At 46.7% G+C, this 21816-nt stretch overlaps 1 protein-coding gene across 1 annotated transcript in view; it reads right to left on the bottom strand.

Moving 5' to 3' along the window:
- Window positions 1-2271: 2271 nt before the first annotated feature.
- The window catches only part of LOC125433413 (ornithine decarboxylase antizyme 2-like), an 86120-nt gene continuing 66575 nt past the window's right edge, over window positions 2272-21816 (bottom strand). Inside the window, 2 exon segments of the mRNA XM_048497917.1 lie at window positions 2272-2353; window positions 3866-3961. Of these exon segments, the coding sequence (XP_048353874.1) occupies window positions 2272-2353; window positions 3866-3961 (178 nt within the window).

The following is a 21816-nucleotide window of genomic DNA, read 5'->3' on the forward strand; positions in this document are numbered from 1 at the left end:
CAATCGCCTAATAAAGTCTTTGATTCCGTAGATCTGCTTGGCTGGCAAGCGAGGCCGGGGACGACAAACTAAGCCATCGAGTGTTGTTCAAACTGTCAGATCCTTTTCAGCGAGGTTTCCCATGCCAGCCTGCTTGGGTGAAGAGGAAGGGAAGAAGACCGAAAAGAAAGAAAAGAAAAGAAACACCCTCCTTTCGTGGCAAAATGCCATGGAACCTTGGCACTGTTCCAAAGGCAATCTCCTGTATCAAACCCCCCTCCCACAAGCACCGTGCCTGCCAATCTGCCCTCGTCCCCTCCACCCCTCCTGTCACATCACAAGTGGGAACTGGCGTGCGAGGGCCGATGGGATGACTTTCCAACAACTTTGCTCGCGAGTGCCCCGCCACTCCAAGCTTGGCACTGCCAATCTCCCTCCCCACTTCTCAGAGAGCTGGACGGGATCCAGCACTTGAAAAGCTAATTCATCCCCCCCTCCTCCCCCAGCTCTCCTTTTGTAGAGCGTGGCTAAGCCTTGATCTGATTTTATTGACTCTGCAACGCCAAAAAGAAGGGAGAGGGTGCCAAGGGTCGCCAGAACGCACGCGGAACACCACCAGCCACGTCGAGTGGTGGCGTTGCGCACTTTACAAGATCCTTTTCTCCAATAACACAACCACAAAAAATGCCAGGGTGCTCTCTGCGCCCTAAAGGGCTGTGCGGGTTTCAATTCCCCCTCCCTCTGCTTTCTTTTCTCCCTCCGGTTCCCCTGTCACACCTTTCTCTTTATAAACTGCACAGTGAAAGGATTTGAAGGTCAAGTGAGGTAAGCTTCGCCTCCCCCCCCCACCCCGTCCCGCTTTTGAAATGGAGCTGGAAGTGGCATTCCATGGCCACCGGGGGCAGCAGAGATGCAAAGCATGATGGCCAATGTATTGTTGGAGGCTTTCATGGCCAGAATGGACCATGAGTTTTGGGTTTTCCAGGCTGTGCGGCCATGGCCCGGTAGTTTTCGTTCCAAACATTTTGCCTGCATCTACAGCTGGCATCTTTAGAGGAATCAACATACACAAGGTCAGAGTGTGAAGGAAACCCTAGTAACACAAGCGAGTTCACACCCTAAGAAACTGAATGGTGTTATGTGTTTTGAAATAGCTAATATTTTTATCATTTGAACAGGACACATAGGATAATAAATAATGACATGAAAACATGTACTTGACTTGGAAATTATTTTCATATGTATGTATTTTCCTATTGCTTCATAGGAATAACAACATAAGCAAAAATTTCTTTGTACCAAAGTTATACAAACCTATTGCTTCATAGAAGAATTATATACAGAAAAATCATTTCATAATTAACAAAAAATAGTAGGTGAGAAACAATATTTTAGTCACAATGTAACACAGCAATTTTCAGGTCTCATTCATAATATTTTACTGTGGTATAATACACAGCTAAATTCCCATTCATAATACTTTTGTCCAAGTCAAAATAGACATTTCATTCATAATAGGTAACAACTCTTTATAGACTCAGTCCATTCATGAAATTGGCTCTCCAGCTGACGCTATCGAAGAAGTTGCTCATAACAAGCCAATTCAAGGACAACCTTGTGAGGTAGGACGTAGATGATAATCAAGCATCAAACAAACGCATCGCGCTTGATATTGCGTTTTCGGCTTAACAAAGCCTTCTTCAGTAAAATTGTTGTATACTTATTCTAGCCGTCTTTGGGATTCATTTGTCTCTTCTTAATAATATGTATAAGAGCTCTTAACATCCCATGGCTTCTACCAATTTTGTTCACGGTAAGGCCCTTTTCGCACATGCAGAATAATGCACTTTCAATACACTTTCAATGCCCTTTGAAGCTGGTGTTTACTGTGCAGAATAGCAAAATCCACTTTCAAACAATTGTGGACGTGGATTGACAGTGCATTATTCTGCATGTGCGGAAGGGGCCTAAGAAGTGTGTCTCTCCATGACGTGCCTCTGTGAATGCCGTCCATAAATGCAGGTGAAACGTTATGAGCAAAAACTATCATCAGACCATGGCCCCATATCCCAGAAAACCCAAGATAAAATGTTATGGATAACTCGGGGACTTGATCGTACTGCAAAGCATAGCATCTATAAACTATGCATTAAGGAGCTGAAATTATAGAGAAAGAAGACAATTACCCCGGCCTCCCCAAAAGCAGATTCTTTCTTTTTATTATACTAATTCTTCACTTGGTACTGAGTGAATAAAGGGAGGGGGAAGGATAGACTTAGGTTAGATGGGACATCAGGACAGTTTTTGCCGGTCCTGGGGTGTCCTGATGTTGGCCCATGCAGAGGGGGCCTCTGAGCCAGCCAAAGAGCCGTTCCTGTAGGCAGCAGAGGACAGGACTTCCAATTACAGGTTTCAATTACAGGCAGAAAGGTACCAGTTGGATATGAGGAATATTTCTTTTACAGTGAGAATAGTTCAGCAGTGGAATCAGCTGTCTAGGGAGGTAGTTAACTGCCCCTCACTGGCAGCCTTCAACCTAGACCAGGGGTAGGGAACCTGCGGCTCTCCAGATGTTCAGGAACTACAATTCCCATCAGCCTTTGTCAGCATGGTCAATTGGCTACAATTCCCATCAGCCCCTACCAGCATGGCCAATTGGCCATGCTGGTAGGGGCTGATGGGAATTGTAGTTCCTGAACATCTGGAGAGCCGCAGGTTCCCTACCCCTGACCTAGACCAATACTTATTGGGGATGCTCTAGGCCATAGGTATCAAACTCGCGGCCCTCCAGATGTTATGGACTACAGTTCCCACCATCCCCATGCTGGAAGGGGGTGATGGGAACTGTAGTCCATACCATCTGGAGGGCCGTGAGTTTGACACCTGTGCTCTAGGCTGATCCTGCATTGGCTGGGAGTTGGACTAGATGTCCTCTGTAAGCCCTTCCAACTCCCATGATTTTATGATTCTAAACCAAGGCCCTTTCTGCACGGGCCAAATACTATGAATCTCTTGGGGATTTGCAAAAACGCCGTCCCCAGGGAGCTGTTCGCATAGGGGGCAATAGTTGCTTCGTTGTTTCACGCCGCCCTCCATTGTTTATAGCGGCATAAAGCCGCCATTTTTTTCCACCTCACTCCTCGGTTTAGGTTAAAGAAAACGGCGGCTTCTAGCCGCTGCCGTCAGTATGCACCATCCCTCCCCCCTTTGCCCAATTGACCTACCTTCTCTGCAAATCACCGTCCGCCACAATCGAAGCCTGGGGACATCGCCTTCGCCTGCCCCGCTAATCTCGATAAGTCAATGAGGGCAGGGGGCGTGTCCCCCTGGCCTCGGCAATGCACTGGATGGTCGCAGAGAAGGTTGGTCGATCAGACAACGGCACTCTGTGGCGCCATCTTCCCTTTCGTTATCGGGACCGTTCGTGCGAACGGTCCTGGGGGGGTTGGGTTGGCGTCGTGTACGCCGACCCGACCCCAGCGTGGCCATGCAGAAACGGCCAAAGAGATAAAATTGACAGTCCTACCTTTCAAGCTATTTACAAAAAGACCCACCATAGAGAGAAGGGAGCAAAGGTGCCCATAGTGGTGAGTGGGCAACTGGGAAGGCAGGTACTTAGTGAACAGAGTAGTGATCTCTGTTGCAGGGCGATAACATCAATTCTGGCCCAGTGGCATAATGCCAAGGGGGTGGGGGGCATGATGCACCAGGCACGTGCCCATGCAGGGATGTGACTGGGTGTGGATGGGGCATGGAGGGGCAGGCAGGGGCGTGGCAGGAGCACAGGGCGCACGCGTGCCCCGGGCTCAGTTCTCCCTTGCTCCGGCCCTGTTCTGGCCGACCTATAAACTGCGGCATCGCATTGGGAAGATGGTCTAGCACTCACCCAAAAACCCTACGGAGTTTTGGGATGAGCGCTAGAGCCCTTTGATAGCTGGTTTCTGCCTGCGGAGCAGATGATTTGCCCACTGTTAACAGGCACCTGGTAAGAATAATTGTGGGGTAGAGATTTTAGCTGAAGCAGAGTCAAGGCACAACAGAACAGAGCTTAGTTTTGGCACCTCCTCTCTCAAAGAGTGAAACATTTTTGGTCATGTGAAAAAGTAACCCATTTTTATATCTACCTGCCATTATGTGCCAAGGTTGAATGTTAGCAGGGTCAGGGAGAAACTTAAATGTGCGATCAAACACACTTAACACAATGATACACCCTGAAGGTTCATTTCCTTCTTGCCCAAATAATTGGGCACTTTAGACACCCCGCAGTTGCTTCAAGTGGGATAATAGCTGGTTAACGCACCGAACCAAAGCTCTTGTTAGCACCCATGGACTATTCTGGGCTGGCTAAACAGAGCACAATGGATTTAAATTTCCCTTTCCCTCTTGCTGTTGGAATTCACAAGTTTTCTAGCTGTGCCGGGAGCCTGATCAAGCTAGTCTAAGACACCTCTTTAGACAGGACACAGATTTAGCACATGGCGTCAACCTTCTTCCGCAAGATCACAGACCTATTCTTGGTTAAGACAATTAAGAAAGCAAGCACTGTGCTTCTGTTCCAGACACATGCAAGACAAATCAGACTTGATAGATAGATAGATAGATAGATAGATAGATAGATAGATAGATAGATAGATAGATAGATAGATAGATAGATAGATAGATAGATAGATAGATAGATAGATAGATAGATAGATAGATAGATAGATAGATAGATAGATAGATAGATAGATAGATAGACAGGATAGATAGATAGATAGATAGGATAGGATAGGATGATAGGTGCAGGCAGGCAGGTGCAGGCAGGCAGGCAGGCAGGTGCAGGCAGGCAGGCAGGTGGCAGGCAGGCAGGCAGGCAGGCAGGCAGGCAGGCAGGCAGGCAGGCAGGCAGGCAGGCAGGCAGGCAGGTAGGCAGGCACGTACGACGACGCACGCACGCACGCATATTACCCTGTTTCCCCGAATATAAGACATCCCCTGAAAATAAGACGTAGTAGAGGTTTTGATGAAGTGCAAAATATAAGGCATCCCCCGAAAGTAAGACATAGCAAAGTTTTGTTTGGAAGCATGCTCGACGAACAGAACACAGAAAAATAAGACATCCCCTGAAAATAAGACATAGCGCATCTTTGGGAGCAAACATTAATATAAGACACTGTCTTATTTTCGGGGAAACACGGTACATACATACATACATACATACATACATACATACATACATACATACATACATACACGCACACGCACACACACACTTGTATATGGATTTCCACATGGTTTTTAGCCCAAAACACACACACACACACGTGTGTGTGCGTTTTAGCCTAAAAAACAGACACACATATAAAACACACATGCACAATCTCTTTCTCTCTCTAAATATATATATATATATACACACACACACACACACACACATATATATACACACACATCTATACATCTATACACATATAGATACATACATACATACATACATACATACATACATACAGACAGACAGACAGACAGACAGACAGACAGACAGACAGACAGACAGATAAATGTAGATATCTATATATCTCTATCTCTATAGCTGTCTGTCTGTCTGTCTGTCTGTCTGTCTGTCCACACATATATCCAGTTTGGCCTTTTTGAAACGTGAATTTTTGAAGTCCTTTTAAAAAAAATGTAAATCCTTAGTTTGAAACGACAATGTTCATGATTTTGCTTCAGGTGGATTGCTGTGTTGGGCTGAAGTAGGAGAGTAATATTCCAGTCCAGGAGCACCTGAAAGACCAGCAAGATTTCTGCGGTATGAGCTTCCAAGAGTCAAAGCTTCCTTCACCGGGTACAAGTAGGAAAGCAAATCCCTGAGCCTGTGTGTCACAGGCCCCTTCTGCACACGCAGAATAATGCACTTTCAATCCACTTTCAGAGCACTTTGAAGCTGGATTTTATTGTGCGGAAGAGCAAAATCCACTTGCAAACCATTGTGAAAGTGGATTGAATGTGCATTATTCTGCATGTGTGGAAGAAGCCACAGTCAGATATGCAAAATGTAATCAGTGTGATCAGAGCAGTTAGGGTTGTTGGACAGTGAAATACGCTGCCTCGGAGAGTGGTGGAGTCTCCTTCTTTGGAGGTTTTTAAACAGAGGCTGGATGGACATCTGTCAGGAGTGCTTTGACTGTGTCTTCCTGCATGGCAGGGGGTTGGACTGGATGGCCCTTGGGGTCTCTTCCAACTCTATGATTCTAGGGGAGAAGTGCTTAGGGGCCAGTTGATACAAGGGCAGCCTATCTACACGTCCAGGTGGCTGTGCTGCCCCACCACTCCAAAGGGGCTTCCTGACAGCCGGGGTGGGGTGGGGGGGCTTCAAAAGTATGAAAGACTCCCCACTGCCGAGAGGCTCCCGTTGAGCTTAATAGACTTATGCCACCCAGAAGGGTGGCTTAAGTCTTAACCCGCAGCTGCTGGCATAATGCTCTGAATAGTCAGTCTGCCCTTACTACACTGGCAGGAACCTTAAGGCACTGGCGCTGCATCTGAATTCCAGCACCAGGGAGAGCCTCGGCAGGTGCACACTAGAGGAATTGCCCCTCGGTTGGGGTAAGTGCCCCAAGGAGGGCAAATCTTCTGGAGCGGCCACTCGCCACTCTCATGGGCAGATTGGTCCCCCTCAGTGGTGGGATCCAAAAATTTTAGTAACAGGTTCCCATGGTGGTGGGATTCAAACTGTGGCGCAGTGCCAATGGGGATGGGCGGGGAACGGCAGTGGCGTGGCCGGGCATTCTGGAGGTGGGGCATTCCTGGGCGGGGCTGTGGCAAGGACGCAGCCGCTGCGCTGGTCCTTGGGCGGGAAACGAATGCACGCAGGCGCAGGCTGCCATGCACACCGGTGCACCTCCTGCTAGACTGCTTCAAGCTCTGCGTGCTACTGCTGAGAGGAGGGGCATAACTAAAGCAAAAACCACGTGGCAAAATCACCAATTAGTAACCCCCTCTCGGCACACACAAATAATTGGTAACCTACTCTCGGGAACCTGTGAGAACCTGCTGGATCCCACCTCTGGTCCCCCTCCCCGCAAATGTGGCTTTTAGCAACCTACCTTTGAATTTCGATTCCCTTCTTTGCGACATCCCTCCCACCTTCCGACCGAGATACAAGAGCTCAAGCATTTCCATTCATACTTCTCTTTGACAATGGGAATATTGTCTCTTGAAAGCTTATACTCTGGAAACCTTGTTGATCTTTGGGGCGCTATCAGACTAAAATCTTGTTTATTGAAATCACCTTGCTTTTTTCATATTAATCTTTACCTAATAATTAAGAAATAGAAAATCTATACAAATCAATATATCTAGTTAATTTTGATGATTTGGCTAATTCCAGAACTTTATATTGCCATTGTGGGTATTTCTTCTCATTTCCGTTTCTTAGCCCAGATAAGTCTGACAGCAGTGGAAAAATATCCAAAAAGTTCACCAGCTTCTTTCTGTAAAGATCTGTCTGAAATTCCAAGCAGATAATTTTCCGCATTAAGTGTTATCTTTCTTTTCAAACTTTTAAAGACTTCTTCAGGTATTGTCAAAGACTTTCACGGCTGGAATCACTGGGGTGCTGTGTGGTTTCCGGGCTGTATGGCCGTGTTCTAGTAGCACTTTCTCCTGACATTTCGCCTGTACTGTGGCTGGCATCTTCAGAGGATCCTTCTGAAGAAATATCGTCTTCAGGTATTTCCCAAATTGTCTTGCTTTCTCACAATGCCACCATTGGTGGTAAAAAGTGCCTATCTCTCTATGGCATTTCCAGCACAAATTTCCATTGTTATTATTCATTTCTTGAGATCCTGGATGGTGTTAAATGCCATCGGTAATGCATTATATATGTATGTATGTATGTATGTATGTATGTGTGTGTGTGTGTGTGTGTGTGTGTGTGTGTGTGTGTGTGTGTGTGTATGTGTATATATATGTATGTATACGTATATGTATGTGTGTATATGTGTGTGTGTATGTATATATGTGTATATATATAATTTATATAGTTATATGTTACTTATATATTTATATATTATTTAAATATTTATATATTTATAAATTCCTTGTGTGTCCAATCACACTTGGCCAATAAAGATTCTATTCTATTCTATTCTATTATTTGTATATTATTTGTATATTTATAAATATATAATATATATAATATAATATATTATTTATATAGTTATACAATTTATATATTTTATATATCAATATCAATAATAATAATAATAATAATAATAATAATAATAATAATAATAATAATAATAATAATAATATATTCAGTTTGGTATACCCCTCCACCCCCGGAGGGCTCTGGGTGGTGTACAACATCAACATAAAATACAATAACAAGAGGGGCGAGTAAATAAGAACCAATAAATACATATTGTCTTTTATATAATAACAGGCTGAGAATCTCATGCCTTTTCCCCATACATACTGCCAGTTTCCACCTTGCTTTCATTGCTGAATGCTATATTCTTCCAGCATCTACCTCATGTGATACTTTAACCCCCTCATACCTGGCAATTTTCAAATCCTGCAATGTCACCTTTCGATGCCCAAATCCAGTCTGTACATATTAATTTTAGTAATTTCTATTCTGGTCTCTCCACCAGAGGGGATCAAGGTGGTTTACATAAAGGGGGGGGTGGGGGGGGGGTCAGACGACGACACACCAGCCGCATAGCAATACAGAAGCCGATGCAACGGACGGGCACTCCGCTTGCAGCCTCTTGAACATAACCCAGCTCTGCTTCCGCCTGCCGCCCGTGCCATCCTCACAGCTTTTGATATGCTACATAACAAATGCGACAATACAAAGAAAGGGGCAGGGAAATGTTGCGCTATCTTTGTGACATGGGCACGGAGCTGTTATGATTCATTCTTATCTCATCAGCGTTTGTCGGGGGTTAGGTCCTCAATATTTGTGTACGGCATTGCTTAATGCGACAGAAACCGCCAGGAAGCCAAAGGGATGTCAGCCTTTGTAGCTGACTGTGGCAAAATGTGTGTGTTTGTGTTTGCTTTTTTTCTTCTACTGCCTTTGTTCCGTTAAGGCCATGGTCTCGTAAGCCTTGCTGCTAGGCAATGAAACATCACCTGGGGGATTAATGTCGGGACTTTCCATCAGCATGTCCAGGGTAAAGAAAAGACAGATGAAACAACGACGTAGAAAGAGGTTGGTTGTCAATTCCAGGTTAGGAAGCACCTAGAAATTTCAGGATGGGGCCTAGGGAGGTTGGAGTTTGGGAAAGGGAGGGGCAAGACTTCAGCAGGGTGTAAGGCCATAGAGTCCACCCTCCAGAGCAGACATTTTCTACAGGGGAATTGATCTCTTGAGTCAGAAGAAGAAGAAGAAGAAGAAGAAGAAGAAGAAGAAGAAGAAGAAGAAGAAGAAGAAGAAGAAGAAGAAGAAGAAGAAGAGGAGGAGGAGGAGGAGGAGGAGTTTGGATTTATATCCCCCCTTTCTCTCCTGCAGGAGACTCAAAGGGGCTGACAATCTCCTTGCCCTTCCCCCCCTTGCCCCCTTTCTCTGAGAGAGCTCCGAGAAGCTGTGACTAGCCCAAGGCCACCCAGCTGGCGTGTGTGGGAGTGCACAGGCTAATCTGAATTCCCCAGATAAATAATGCTTTTCTATTGCAGGAAGAGGAAGGAAAGGAGTCTGGAAGTCGCTTTGGGACTCTAAAAGTGAAGAAAAGTAGGCTGAGTTCTCAGTGGCTTCCACTATATTCAGAGTGTACATTTTGTAAATAAAAAATTCTGTATGCGTGTTTTACATTTGATTGTCATAGTTTTAGAAGAAGAAGAAGAGTTTGGATTTATATCCCCCCTTTCTCTCCTGCAGGAGACTCAAAGGGGCTGACAATCTCCTTGCCCTTCCCCCCCCTCACAACAAACACCCTGTGAGGTAGGTGGGGCTGAGAGAGCTCCGAGAAGCTGTGACTAGCCCAAGGCCACCCAGCTGGCGTGTGTGGGAGTGCACAGGCTAATCTGAATTCCCCAGATAAGCCTCCACAGCTCAGGCGGCAGAGCTGGGAATCAAACCCGTTTCCTCCAGATTAGATACACGAGCTCTTAACCTCCTATGCCACTGCTGGAGATCAGTTAGAATCATAGAAACATAGAGTTGGAAGAGACCCCAAGGGTCATCAAGTCTCTCTTTTTAGGGAATGGATTCCAGACCTTTTACCATTTTGGTTGCCCTCCTCTGGACATGTTCCAGCTTGTCAATATCCTTCTTAAATTGCGATGCCCAGAACAAAACACAGTACTCCATGTGAGGTCTGACCAATGCAGAGTAGAGAGGTATAATTACTTCCCTCGATCCAGACACTATAGTCTTATTGATGCATCCCAGAATTGCATTGGCTTTCTTGGCTGCCGTATCACCCTGCTGACTCATGTTCAGTTTGTGGTCTACTAAGACTCCCAGATCCCTTTCGCATGTACTGTCGTCAAGCCAAGTGTCACCCATCCTATATCTGTGCATTTCAATTTTTTTTCCTGCCTAAATGCAGTATCTTATATTTATCTCTGTTGAAATTCATTTTGTTAATTTTGGCCCAGCTCTCTTCTGTCCAGGTCATTTTGAATCCTGCCCCTGTCCTCCAGGGTATTAGCTGTTCCTCCTAATTTGGCATCATCTGCAAATTTGATTGACATGCCTCTATATCATTGTCCAAATCATGGAGCCCAGGACAGAGCCCTGTGGTATTCCACTACTCTCCAGGATGAAAATGAGCCATTGATGATCACTCTTTGTGTTCGGCCAATCAACCAATTACAAACCCATCTAACAGTTGCATTGTCTAGTCCACATCTTTCCAGCTTACTCACAAGAATATCATGGGGCACCTTGTCAAAGGCCTTACTAAAATCAAAGCATGCTACGTCCACAGCATTCCCTTCAGGAGCAGCAGTGACGTAGGAGGTAAAGCTTGTGCCCAGCAAGCCTTCTGATTGGCTACTGGAGATTTGATTGGCTGTACAGGAGCAGCAGTGGTATAGGAGGATAAGAGCTCGTGTATCTAATCTGGAGGAACCGGGTTTGATTCCCAGCTCTGCCGCCTGAGCTGTGGAGGCTTATCTGGGGAATTCAGATTAGCCTTGCACTCCCACACACGCCAGCTGGGTGACCTTGGGCTAGTCACAGCTTCTCAGAGCTCTCTCAGCCCCACCTACCTCACAGGTAGGTTGTGAGGGGGAAGGGCAAGGAGATTGTAAGCCCCTTTGAGTCTCCTTACAAGAGAGAAAGGGGGGATATAAATCCAAACTCCTCCTCCTCCTCCTCCTCCTCCCCCTCCTCCTTCTTCTCCTTCTTCTTCTTCTTCTTCTTCTTCCTATTAGCTCCCATTGAAGTGTTGTTGTTTTTTCCAAAAAGGTGGATATACAAGCAGGTCCAGGAAAATCCTGCGCCAAGGGGTAGGGACGAGTGCCAGAAACGGGACTGATCTGCGTTCTGCAGTTCGGCAGTGGGGAGATCGCAAGGAAACCTGGATATTTCGGGTGACTATCCCAGGATTAATCACCAGTGGGAAATCGCCTAATAAGGAGGGGCGAGGAGGCTTTTAGATGGTGAAACCATTCATCCTTCTCCAACACTTGAGAGTGAGGTGACTCACCACTCTTTTGGAAAACAATGAAGTCAGCACAGTAAAAGACCAGTTTCTTAATATCAGTGATGGCGAACCTTTTCGAGACCGAGTGCCCAAATTGCAACCCAAAAACCCACTTATTTATCGCAAAGTGCCAACACGGCAATACTAACGTTTTAGTTCTGTGTGCATCCCAAGTCCCGTGCACACCGCTCTGCACCTCTCTAGCATCTCCGCCTTCTCTGCCTCCCACTCAGGCATCAGCCACCCAGAGCACAGGCACCAGGCCCGCCAGCCGAGTCCTCCCTGCTTGCTGTGGGGCATTGTGCCCAGTGGCCCAGGCCAGCCTAGATGTGTGGGTGAGGTGGGGTGTGTGGGTGATGAACTCTGTGCGCGTGCCCACAGAGAGGGCTCTGAGTGCCACTTCTGGCACTCGTGCCGTAGGTTCGCCACCACTGCTTTATATAGAGGACATTCTGCACACATGGACTAGAAAGTCACCATTCTGGAGGCCCTGGTCACTCTGGGGTCTTGGGAAGCTGGGCACGCTACCTGTGTTGTGCAGCCGTACATTCAGAGCCCAGCTTGGCGTCAAGGTTAAGCAGATGGCCTCTCATCTGGAGAATCAAGTTTGATTCCCCATTCTCCCTCATGAGTGGCAGACTCTTATCTGGTGAACTGGATTTGTCTCCCCACTCCTCCACGGGAAGCCTGCGGGGGGCGACCTTGGGACAGTCACCGTTCTCTCAGAATTCTCTCAGCCCCACCTGCCTCGCAAGTTTTCTATTGCAGGAAGAGGAAGGAAAGGAGTCTGGAAGTCGCTTTGGGACTCTAAAAGTGAAGAAAAGTAGGCTGAGTTCTCAGTGACTTCCACTATATTCAGAGTGTACATTTTGTAAATAAAAAATTCTGTATGCGTGTTTTACATTTGATTGTCATAGTTTTAGAAGAAGAAGAAGAGTTGGGATTTATATCCCCCCCTTTCTCTCCTGCAGGAGACTCAAAGGGGCTTACAATCTCCTTGCCCTTCCCCCCTCACAACAAACACCCTGTGAGGTGGGTGGGGCTGAGAGAGCTCCGAGAAGCTGTGACTAGCCCAAGGTCACCCAGCTGGCGTGTGTGGGAGTGCACAGGCTAATCTGAATTCCCCAGATAAGCCTCCACAGCTCAGACGGCAGAGCTGGGAATCAAACCAGGTTCCTCCAGATTAGATACATGAGCTTTTAACCTCCTATGCCACTGCTGCTCCCACGTTTTAATGACGTGTTTCTGTTTGCTTCTAACAGTTTTCAAGATGTGTTTATATAATGTATATTTTTCATCTGGCAGTCCCCTTGGTGGCCCTGTGGGCAGAAAGATGAGGGGTAAATGTTGTAAATTAAATCAATTAAATATTATCTGGTACAAAGTACACAGCCAACGATGTGGTCACACATGAAAGGAGGAAACTTACCTATCATCACCAGGGCAGGGGGGTAGACTTCTGGGCATCTTATATGCATCTTAGATCTTCCATATGAATGCATGACTGCCATTCAACCTGCAAGAGGATAAAAAGGAAAGGAAGCTTTGATGTAGGTTGGGAGCAAAATCTGTCCATTTGCTCATTTGTTTATTTATTTGATCTTTGACCCAGAAAATGAAGGCCTGGACTACCTGAAGCAAACTCAAACAATAGAGTTCCTCTTAATTCCTAGAACGACCCTTGTTGCTTCTGTGAAACTCTAGGAATTATCCAGAACTCTATGGCCAGAGCTTCCTGGAAGTAGGCCAGGCCTTATTCTTTTTAACTTTTCTCCCCAAAACAATGGGGCGCCTCACTTTGGCCCCTGTTTCCAGCAGCTGATCAACTCAATGTCGGTGGGCAAATGCCTGGATGTCTTCCGCCACAAGCGGGCAGGAGACTCAAAGGGGCTTACAATCTCCTTGCCCTCCCCCCCCCTCACAACAAACATCCTGTGAGGTAGGTGGGGCTGAGAGAGCTCCAAGAAGCTGTGACTAGCCCAAGGTCACCCAGTTGGTGTGTGTGGGAGTGTACAGGCTAATCTGAATTCCCCAGATAAACCTCCACAGCTCAGGCGGCAGAGCTGGGAATCAAACCCGGTTCCTCCAGATTAGATACACGAGCTCTTAACCTCCTACGCCACTGCTGCTCCTAGGAGGCTCAGAAAGAAAGTTTCAGCTGCCCGGAACTGCTGACATCAGGAAGAGAATATTGGTTCAAAATAGCCAGCCATTTCTGTAAATACTTGGCTCTGGCACATTATATATACGAATGCACGTTGCTTTCTTGTATGGCTTTGTTTTGTTTTAGAAAAAATTATATCCCATGTGTCCGTCGAGCAAAAGTTGCACTCCAAGCAGTTAACAGCAATAACAGAACAATACAAATCAATTGATTAAGCCATAAAGCAATAGCACAGGACCGGCAGGCGACAGAACCTAAAACAGAAAGGAGCTCAAAATGATCATAAAACAGCTGCCGGTTTCAACTCCTAAGACATAAAGGAGAGACCACTCATAAAACTGCAGAGGTTGAGCCAGATCCACTCAGCTAATGGTGGCAGTTTCTCTTAGTGCAAATGTTGCCGCGCTGCCTGGTAACTTTGGATAGCTCCAGACCAACCAGCTCTCGGCAGCGCAGGGGAACAGAAACAGGACCCAACACAGCGAGTATAGTGAAATAATAAAAAGTTTTATTGAGATACTGACCTACGTGTCAGCACCTCCACACCACAGCAACTGCACTGCCTAGCGGCTTTACAGCATCTTAAATACACTTTCTCCCGTCAGGAGTCTGGGAGAATACAGGACAGCCTACAACCATTCATTCACAAAATACATGACAACCAATCATACATCTACAAGTACATGGGAACCAATTACAGTCCAGCGGTAAGTCCCTTCTTGAATTTTGCGGCAAAGGCAGGGCGAGGCAATGACGTAGGCACTGGCGGGAAGAACACAAAAGAGTCCTTTGGGTGCTTGGGGTCAGGAAATGAAACTTAACGATGATGGCACCCTTATCTGCCTGCTGGTGGGATTAGGCAGATTGAGGTGCTTCTTCCGGGGTCCCTTTTGTCAACGTCCATTCGGGGTTTTTACAAGTGAAAGGGACATGCCCAGGTGGAGCAGGGGTGGATTCCTGCCTTAAGCAAAGGAGGTTCCATGCAGACACAAATACAAAAGATAGCTATAATTCCTACTTTCTATCTAATACAGTTTGTTCCTACCTAACTTATACAGAAATAAACACAGTTCCATCTTTCTTTAAAAACAAGATCAGAAATGGAATAAAATCACTTCTGACTCCGCTATCACAAAGAGCTTTTGTTTGGCGCAGGAAACTGTTCACCCCCTGCAATGTGGGGGGTTGGAGGGGTCTCTATGGCCCCTTCCACACAGCACAGGTAGAGCAGGTTGCAGTCGGGATAAAGTAATCTGCTCTCCTATTTTCCCATTTGCATGCCTCCATGCAGGCAGCGACTGGAACCCGCAGAAGCAATGTGCACCTGTTGCGTCTTTGCGTAGATAGACAGACAGACAGACAGACAGACAGACAGACAGACAGACAGACAGACAGACAGACAGACAGACAGATAGATGATGAATGAATGAATGAATGAATGAATGAATGAATGAATGAATGAATGAATGAATGAATGAATGAATGATTGGAAATACAGAACAACTGACCAGAATGGGGGTTTTTTTTGCTTCTCCTCTCCAATAAATAGACTGTTTTTGTTCTTGAACTGGATTTGCAGGGCGATAAACCTGAAAGAGCAAACCTCCATTCAAAGCAACACACACAAAGATTTTCAATCATGAAGCAATCCGTTTACCAGGAGCAAAGGTACTCATTTTGAACAGGGCCGCATTTCAGAGGCCGGGAAATCGATATTTTGTCCTGCATTCTTTTTTTGGTAAATATTTGCCCCCACAGTTGGCACGAACAGCGTTGTTTCGTTGACATGCATTTGTCATCTGCCTTGTATATGTGTCTCCTGCATAAATTGTATCGTGCTAAAGGATCACATCAAGACTTGCAAATCATCGGCGAACACCAAAACAGAGACGCTTCCCAGATCTCCGCTCCTTATAAGCCCCCAGTTTCTCAACAGGACAAGTCCAGAGGGTTGTAGCATTTTATTTTATTTTATTGATTGATTGATTGATTGATTGATTAGGTTTATATACCGCCCTCCTCTGGAGGGCTCGGGGCGGTGAACAGCATGTAAAATAGAGCCCATATATCAGATTAAAATCTGTTAAATATCAATTAATACAGGCTCTAATAAATATAAACCCTACCCCATTAAAATGCAGCATTATTAAAATCACATAAAAGATGGCGCCTACTATCAATTCCCTTAAAAACCCAAAGGGAAGGGCGGCAGGATCTTCTTGATGTTATAAGGAGGGTGGGCCCATCAGCGGCTAGTCTACCCAAAGGCCCGGCGGAACAGCTGAGTCTTGCAGGCCCTACGGAACTCATTAAGATCCCGCAGGGTCTGACAGCTGGCTGAAGCCGCTCCACCAGACCGGGGCCAGAGCTGTAAAGGCTCTGGCCCAGGTGGAGGCCAGCCGCATCATTGAGGGGCCAGGGATCACCAGTAGATTGACCTCTGCCGAGCTCAGAGACCGATTCAGGACATATGGGGTAAGACGGTCCCGCAAGTACGGAGGTCCCAGGCCAACACCAACACCTTGAAAACAATACGGAATTCAATTGGTAACCAGATTTCAGAAGCTAAGCAGGGTTGACAGAAGAAGAAGAAGAAGAAGAAGAAGAAGAAGAAGAAGAAGAAGAAGAAGAAGAAGAAGAAGAAGAAGAAGAAGAAGAAGAAGAAGAAGAAGAAGAAGAGGAGGAGGAGGAGGAGGAGGAGGAGGAGGAGGAGGAGGAGGAGTTTGGATTGATACCTTTCTTTCTCTCCTGTGAGGAGACTCACTGGGGCTTACAAACTCCTTTCCCTTCCTCTCCCTACAACAGACATCAGATGGCACAAATCTTGAAGTGAAGAAGAAGAAGAAGAAGGAGGAGGAGGAGGAGGAGGAGGAGGAGGAGGAGGAGGAGGAGGAGGAGGAGGAGGAGGAGGAGAAGGAGAAGGAGTAGTAGTTTGAATTTATATCCCCCCTTTCTCTCCTGTAAGGAGACTCAAAAGGCCTTACAATCTACTTTCCCTTCCCCTCCCCCACAACAAACACCCTGTGAGGTGGGTGAGGCTGGGAGAGCTCCGAAGTGCTGTGACTAGCCCAAGGTCACCCAGTTGGCATGTGTTGGAGTGCACAAGCTAATTTGGTTCACCAGATAAGCTTCCACAACTCAAGTGGAAGAGCGGTTAGGAAATCAATCCCGGTTCTCCAGATTAGAGTGCACCTACAGTTAACCACTACAGAACTATACCATGCTGGCTCACGCTGGAAGAGTTGACCTGTGGATTGTAACTGGTATGGGGGTTCGCAAGAGGAGAGATGGTCAAAATGCATTAATTTAGGAATCAATGTTCGTATGTTCACCCCAATGGAGATGACCCAGGCTAGCTTGATCTTATCAAATTTCAGAATCTAAGCTGGGATAACCATAATTAGAACTTGGGATGGGAAACCACCAAAGAGGTCCAGGGTCATTATGAAGAGCCAGACAATGGCAAACCACCTTCCCTTGCCTTCAGAACCCTATGAGGTTGCCATAAATAGACTGTGACTTGATAGCACTTCCCTTGCCAATCACACGCTCCTGTATTCTTCTCCTGGGAGTATCTTTCTCTGGAGATGTTTTTATCATGAATTGTTTTGTGATGTCACAATGGATCCTTCCTGATCTTATGAACAAGCCAGCTGCTTGATTTTGCATCAAGACTCCTAATGTCATGGATGCTCTGGTTACCATTGGTCAAGCTGCAATGATATCATAGCCATAGAGGATCTTTCCAGTTTTGGTCCAATCTAGTACGAAATAGTCAGAATCTGTATTCTGGTCAGTGTGCGCATGAGCTTAAACCCCTCATTGGTGATAATGCACCATGGTCATGCAAATAACGTTTTGTGGTAGATTTAATTGAGTGTGCTTGGACCTCTTAAACAATATGGACAGGCAACTTCATCTGCTTTTGAGAGGGGATATGCCTTGCTAACGCTGGGTGCCCAGATTGCTCCAAATCAAGTCCTGCACAGTTCAGAAAGATTCTTTCGGAACTTTAGTTCAAGAGTCCGCAAGGGGGAACTGCGCCTGGGGCACGAACTGCCTGCGCGTTCCCTCCTGCCCTTCCCCAAAACGCCCCGTCTGACACACCCCAGTCCTGACACACACCCAGCCCCGCCCCGACACGTGACTGCAATGACGACGCCTGGGGCTAGCTGCCTCAGGTGTCCCCATAGCAGCTACGCCTCTGGGACCTTCTACATGTCAAGCAGACTCTTTAAGTCCAAGCCACAGTTCCTCCCAAGTCCAGCATTTGGTTCATCCAGTGGCCAATCAGCTGCCTCTTTCTAAAGTCCACAGGCTGGAAGACTACAACAGAATCTTTCTCCCCGTACACTCCAGCAACTAATATAAACAGGTGTCCTGCCTCTGGTACTGGAATCTTCGAGACCCCATCACCCCATATGTCCCTGCACGGCCTCTCCGTTCGGTTGAGGCCAATTTACTGGTGGTCCCTGGCCCCTCAATGATGCGGGTGGCCTCCACGCGGGCCAGAGCCTTTACGGCTCTGGCCCCGGCCTGGTGGAACACTCTTCCACCACACTGGTCCGGGTTCCCCAAGGCATCTTGGTGAGTTCCGCAGGGCCCAGGGTAAGACATTGTGAGTTGTTCCACAGGGCTCTTTGGGAGGGGACCAAGCCAGCCTGGAAGGTGCCCCTCTTGGCTCTTTACATCTGGGCCCTTCCTCATCTAATAATGGGACTCGGCCACCCTCCCTCTTGTGGGAGTAGTTTTTAAATATGGGGTTTTGTGGGACGCCTCTTCCTGTTCTTATTGCTGTTTTTAAAGGTTTTAGCAATTATATTTAAAACTGTACTGAGATTTTATGTTGTACACCGCCCGGAGCCCCTTGGGGATGGGGCGGTATAAAAATCTAAATGATAAATAAATAAAAAATAAAATAATGAGTAGATCATAGATCATACTCCATCATAATTAAGGTCAATTTCACACAGTAAATGTACAAAGGGTTGCAGGCGTTAAGAACATAAGAACATAAGAAGAAGCCAGCTGGATCAGACCAGAGTCCATCTAGTCCAGCACTCTGCTATTCACAGTGGCCCACCAGGTGCCTTTGGGAGCTCACCTGCAGGATGTGAAAGCAATGGCCTTCTGCGGCTGCTGCTCCCGAGCACCTGGACTGCTAAGGCATTTGCAATCTTCCTCGCATTATAAAGGAACCTGTTTTCCTGTGTTCTCGTTCACAAGCGTGTTGTGCAGGCAGCAATTAGAGCCCAGGGAAAAATCCTGGGTTGCTTTCAAGCCTCGCATGGATACACCTCTTTTAAAAAAAAAAATTCCTGCAACACATGCTTAGCTACGCAGGCATGCAGAAACCAACACTACAGAAACAAACGCGCTGCATCAACCGCTTATTATTATAAGGAGAGGCTGCAGCGTTTGGGACTCTTTCGTTTGGAGAGGAGACGTCTGAGGGGGGATATGATTGAAGTCTATAAAATTATGCATGAATTTTCTCTCTCTTTCTCACAATACTAGAACCAGGGGGCATTCATTGAAAATGCTGGGGGGAAGAATTAGGACTCATAAAAGGAAACACTTCTTCACGCAACGTGTGATTGGTGTTTGGAAGGTGCTGCCACAGGAGGTGGTGATGGCCACTCACCTGGATAGCTTTAAAAAGGGCTTGGACAGATTGATGGAGGAGAAGTCGATTTATGGCTACCAATCTTGATCCTCTTTGATCTGAGATTGCAAATGCCTTAACAAACCAGGTGCTCAGGAGCAACAGCCGCAGAAGGCCATTGCTTTCACCTCCTGCATGTGAGCTCCCCAAGGCACCTGGTGGGCCACTGCGAGAGAGCAGAGAGCTGGACTAGATGGACTCTGGTCTGATCCAGCTGGCTTGTTCTTATGTTCTTAAGGCCATTGCTTTCACCTCCTGCATGTGAGCTCCCCAAGGCACCTGGTGGGCCACTGCGAGAGAGCAGAGAGCTGGACTAGATGGACTCTGGTCTGATCCAGCTTGCTTGTTCTTATGTTCTTATGTTCTTCTAAGTATTCCAACAAACATTAAAGTGCAAACAGTGAAATAAAGTGCAAAAATCTACTGTGCAATACTCTCATACAATTCTATACGATATAGCACATAAATTACAATAGCAGCTCTTGGGTGCCGTCTTCAAACAGTCCTCTTAAATTACCAATCCATGTACATGATAGGACAAAGTCTCTTTCTTGAAGACTATCAACCGACTTCAACGTGCTGCATTCCCTATATTCCGTCAAACTGACTTGCTGTACTTGTCTGGTAGGTATGCGGACTGGTTTGAGCCAAGTCCGATAGACACAATTTTGATTGATACTTGTGCAGAAATCAACCTCCAAAGCCACACTGATCATCCCATGATATGACCAGCTGCGCCTGCAAAGCTACGCAGATGCAACACGCAAAATAAAAGAAAAAGGGGACTCCCTCCAATGGCTGGGCGATGGCAGGCGGATTCTCCCTGTCCGTGGACGGCGTGGTGGAAGGGAGGGAAATGAAGCCCCTCTTGCTTGGCTGTTCACAAGGCAGCGGCTCCAACCCGGGATTTTTCAAAAGGATTGCTGGTTTAGCCATTTTCAAAAATCCCAGGCGGAGGGAAATAAAACGAGGCAGGTCCGTTCTGCAGGTGGGACTTGTGCGAAGTTGCCCCACCCAAAATGGGTTATATAGCATCCTGTGCCTGTTATATTTGCCATGTGAAGAATCAGCGTAATAGCCACTGAGAACAAAAGGTCAAATCGGTTATTGGGGTGCTGTGTGGTTTCCGGGCTGTATGGCTGACGATCCTCTGAAGATGCCAGCCACAGATGCAGGCAAAACGTCAGGAGAGAATGCTGCTAGAACACGGCCATACAGCCCGGAAACCACACCGCACCCCAGTGATTCCGGCCGTGAAAGCCTTCGACAATAAATCGGTTATTCTCCGCTATGGCAGGGTAGCCAGTGGTACCTCGTGGTGTCGTGGAGGCTCCTCTGAAAGGCCCGCCCATATCTCAGAATCATGTGATTCTACCCAAATGGCTTCCGCCCCCCGTACGAAGCTATCGTTGTGTTCGGTCAGCCCACATCGTTGAAGTAGGCCTGACGGGAGTTGCCGCAATATAACAATATGACACTGTGCAAACGGCATCCTATAAAATGTGACCGGTCCTTATGGGGCGAAGTTACGAGCAACGCCCGGTTCTCTGCAGCAGGACCTTAAAGAGTTGACCTTCTTCCTCGGCAGAGTCCGTAGCACGCACGCACGCACGCACACACACACACACACGTACGCCGACCCGTGAACAATCCACGCCCACAAAACCATATTTCCTCCGATGCTAAGCCTATGGATTACTGGTTTGGGCCTTAGCAGGGGGAAAAAAAGGTTGCTAGGCAACCAGCCGGGGTTGCTATGGCATTTTCGAGCCGAGCATCTGGGCCAATCAGTGCTAACTGTGAGCTACCGAAGGCGTAAAACCTCTAAATTTAATGTCAGTGCAGACAGGAAGGGAAGCTGTTGAGGCATGCACGGTGCTGATCGTGCGCTTGCTAAATGCAGGCAACATGGCCCCGTGATTAGGACCAGCACACTAATGAATATTCATTGGGCTGATTAAAGCAAAGTCAATTAACTACTTGACTGCTTGATTTTTTTCCCCCTCTCCTTGCGTCCCAAACTTGATTATATTCTTCTTTGCTTTTAACCGTTGTGCAGCCGGAGAATAGATCATCTTTCCTTTTCTCGCATTGTCCCCCCCCCCCCCATCTCTCTCGCTCTGTTCTAGTTTGCTGATGATGAAGGGTTTTTCCTCTTTTATGTTACCTTTTTTAAAAAAACAATATCGCCTCCTATTTCAGGTTTGATGGGCTTGAAAAAATCACTAGTGGATCAAGCTCTTCTACAGGGTTCCAGTCTTTTGATACACTTAGTCGTATGCAGAGGAAGCTACCATTTTTGTTACATTTTTATTATTTTGTGGGGGGGAAAATGTAAAAGGTGTGAATTCCATAATACAGCCCAA

Source organism: Sphaerodactylus townsendi, linkage group LG05 (genome assembly GCF_021028975.2).
Source record: "Sphaerodactylus townsendi isolate TG3544 linkage group LG05, MPM_Stown_v2.3, whole genome shotgun sequence".
Taxonomy (NCBI): Eukaryota; Metazoa; Chordata; class Lepidosauria; order Squamata; family Sphaerodactylidae; genus Sphaerodactylus; species Sphaerodactylus townsendi.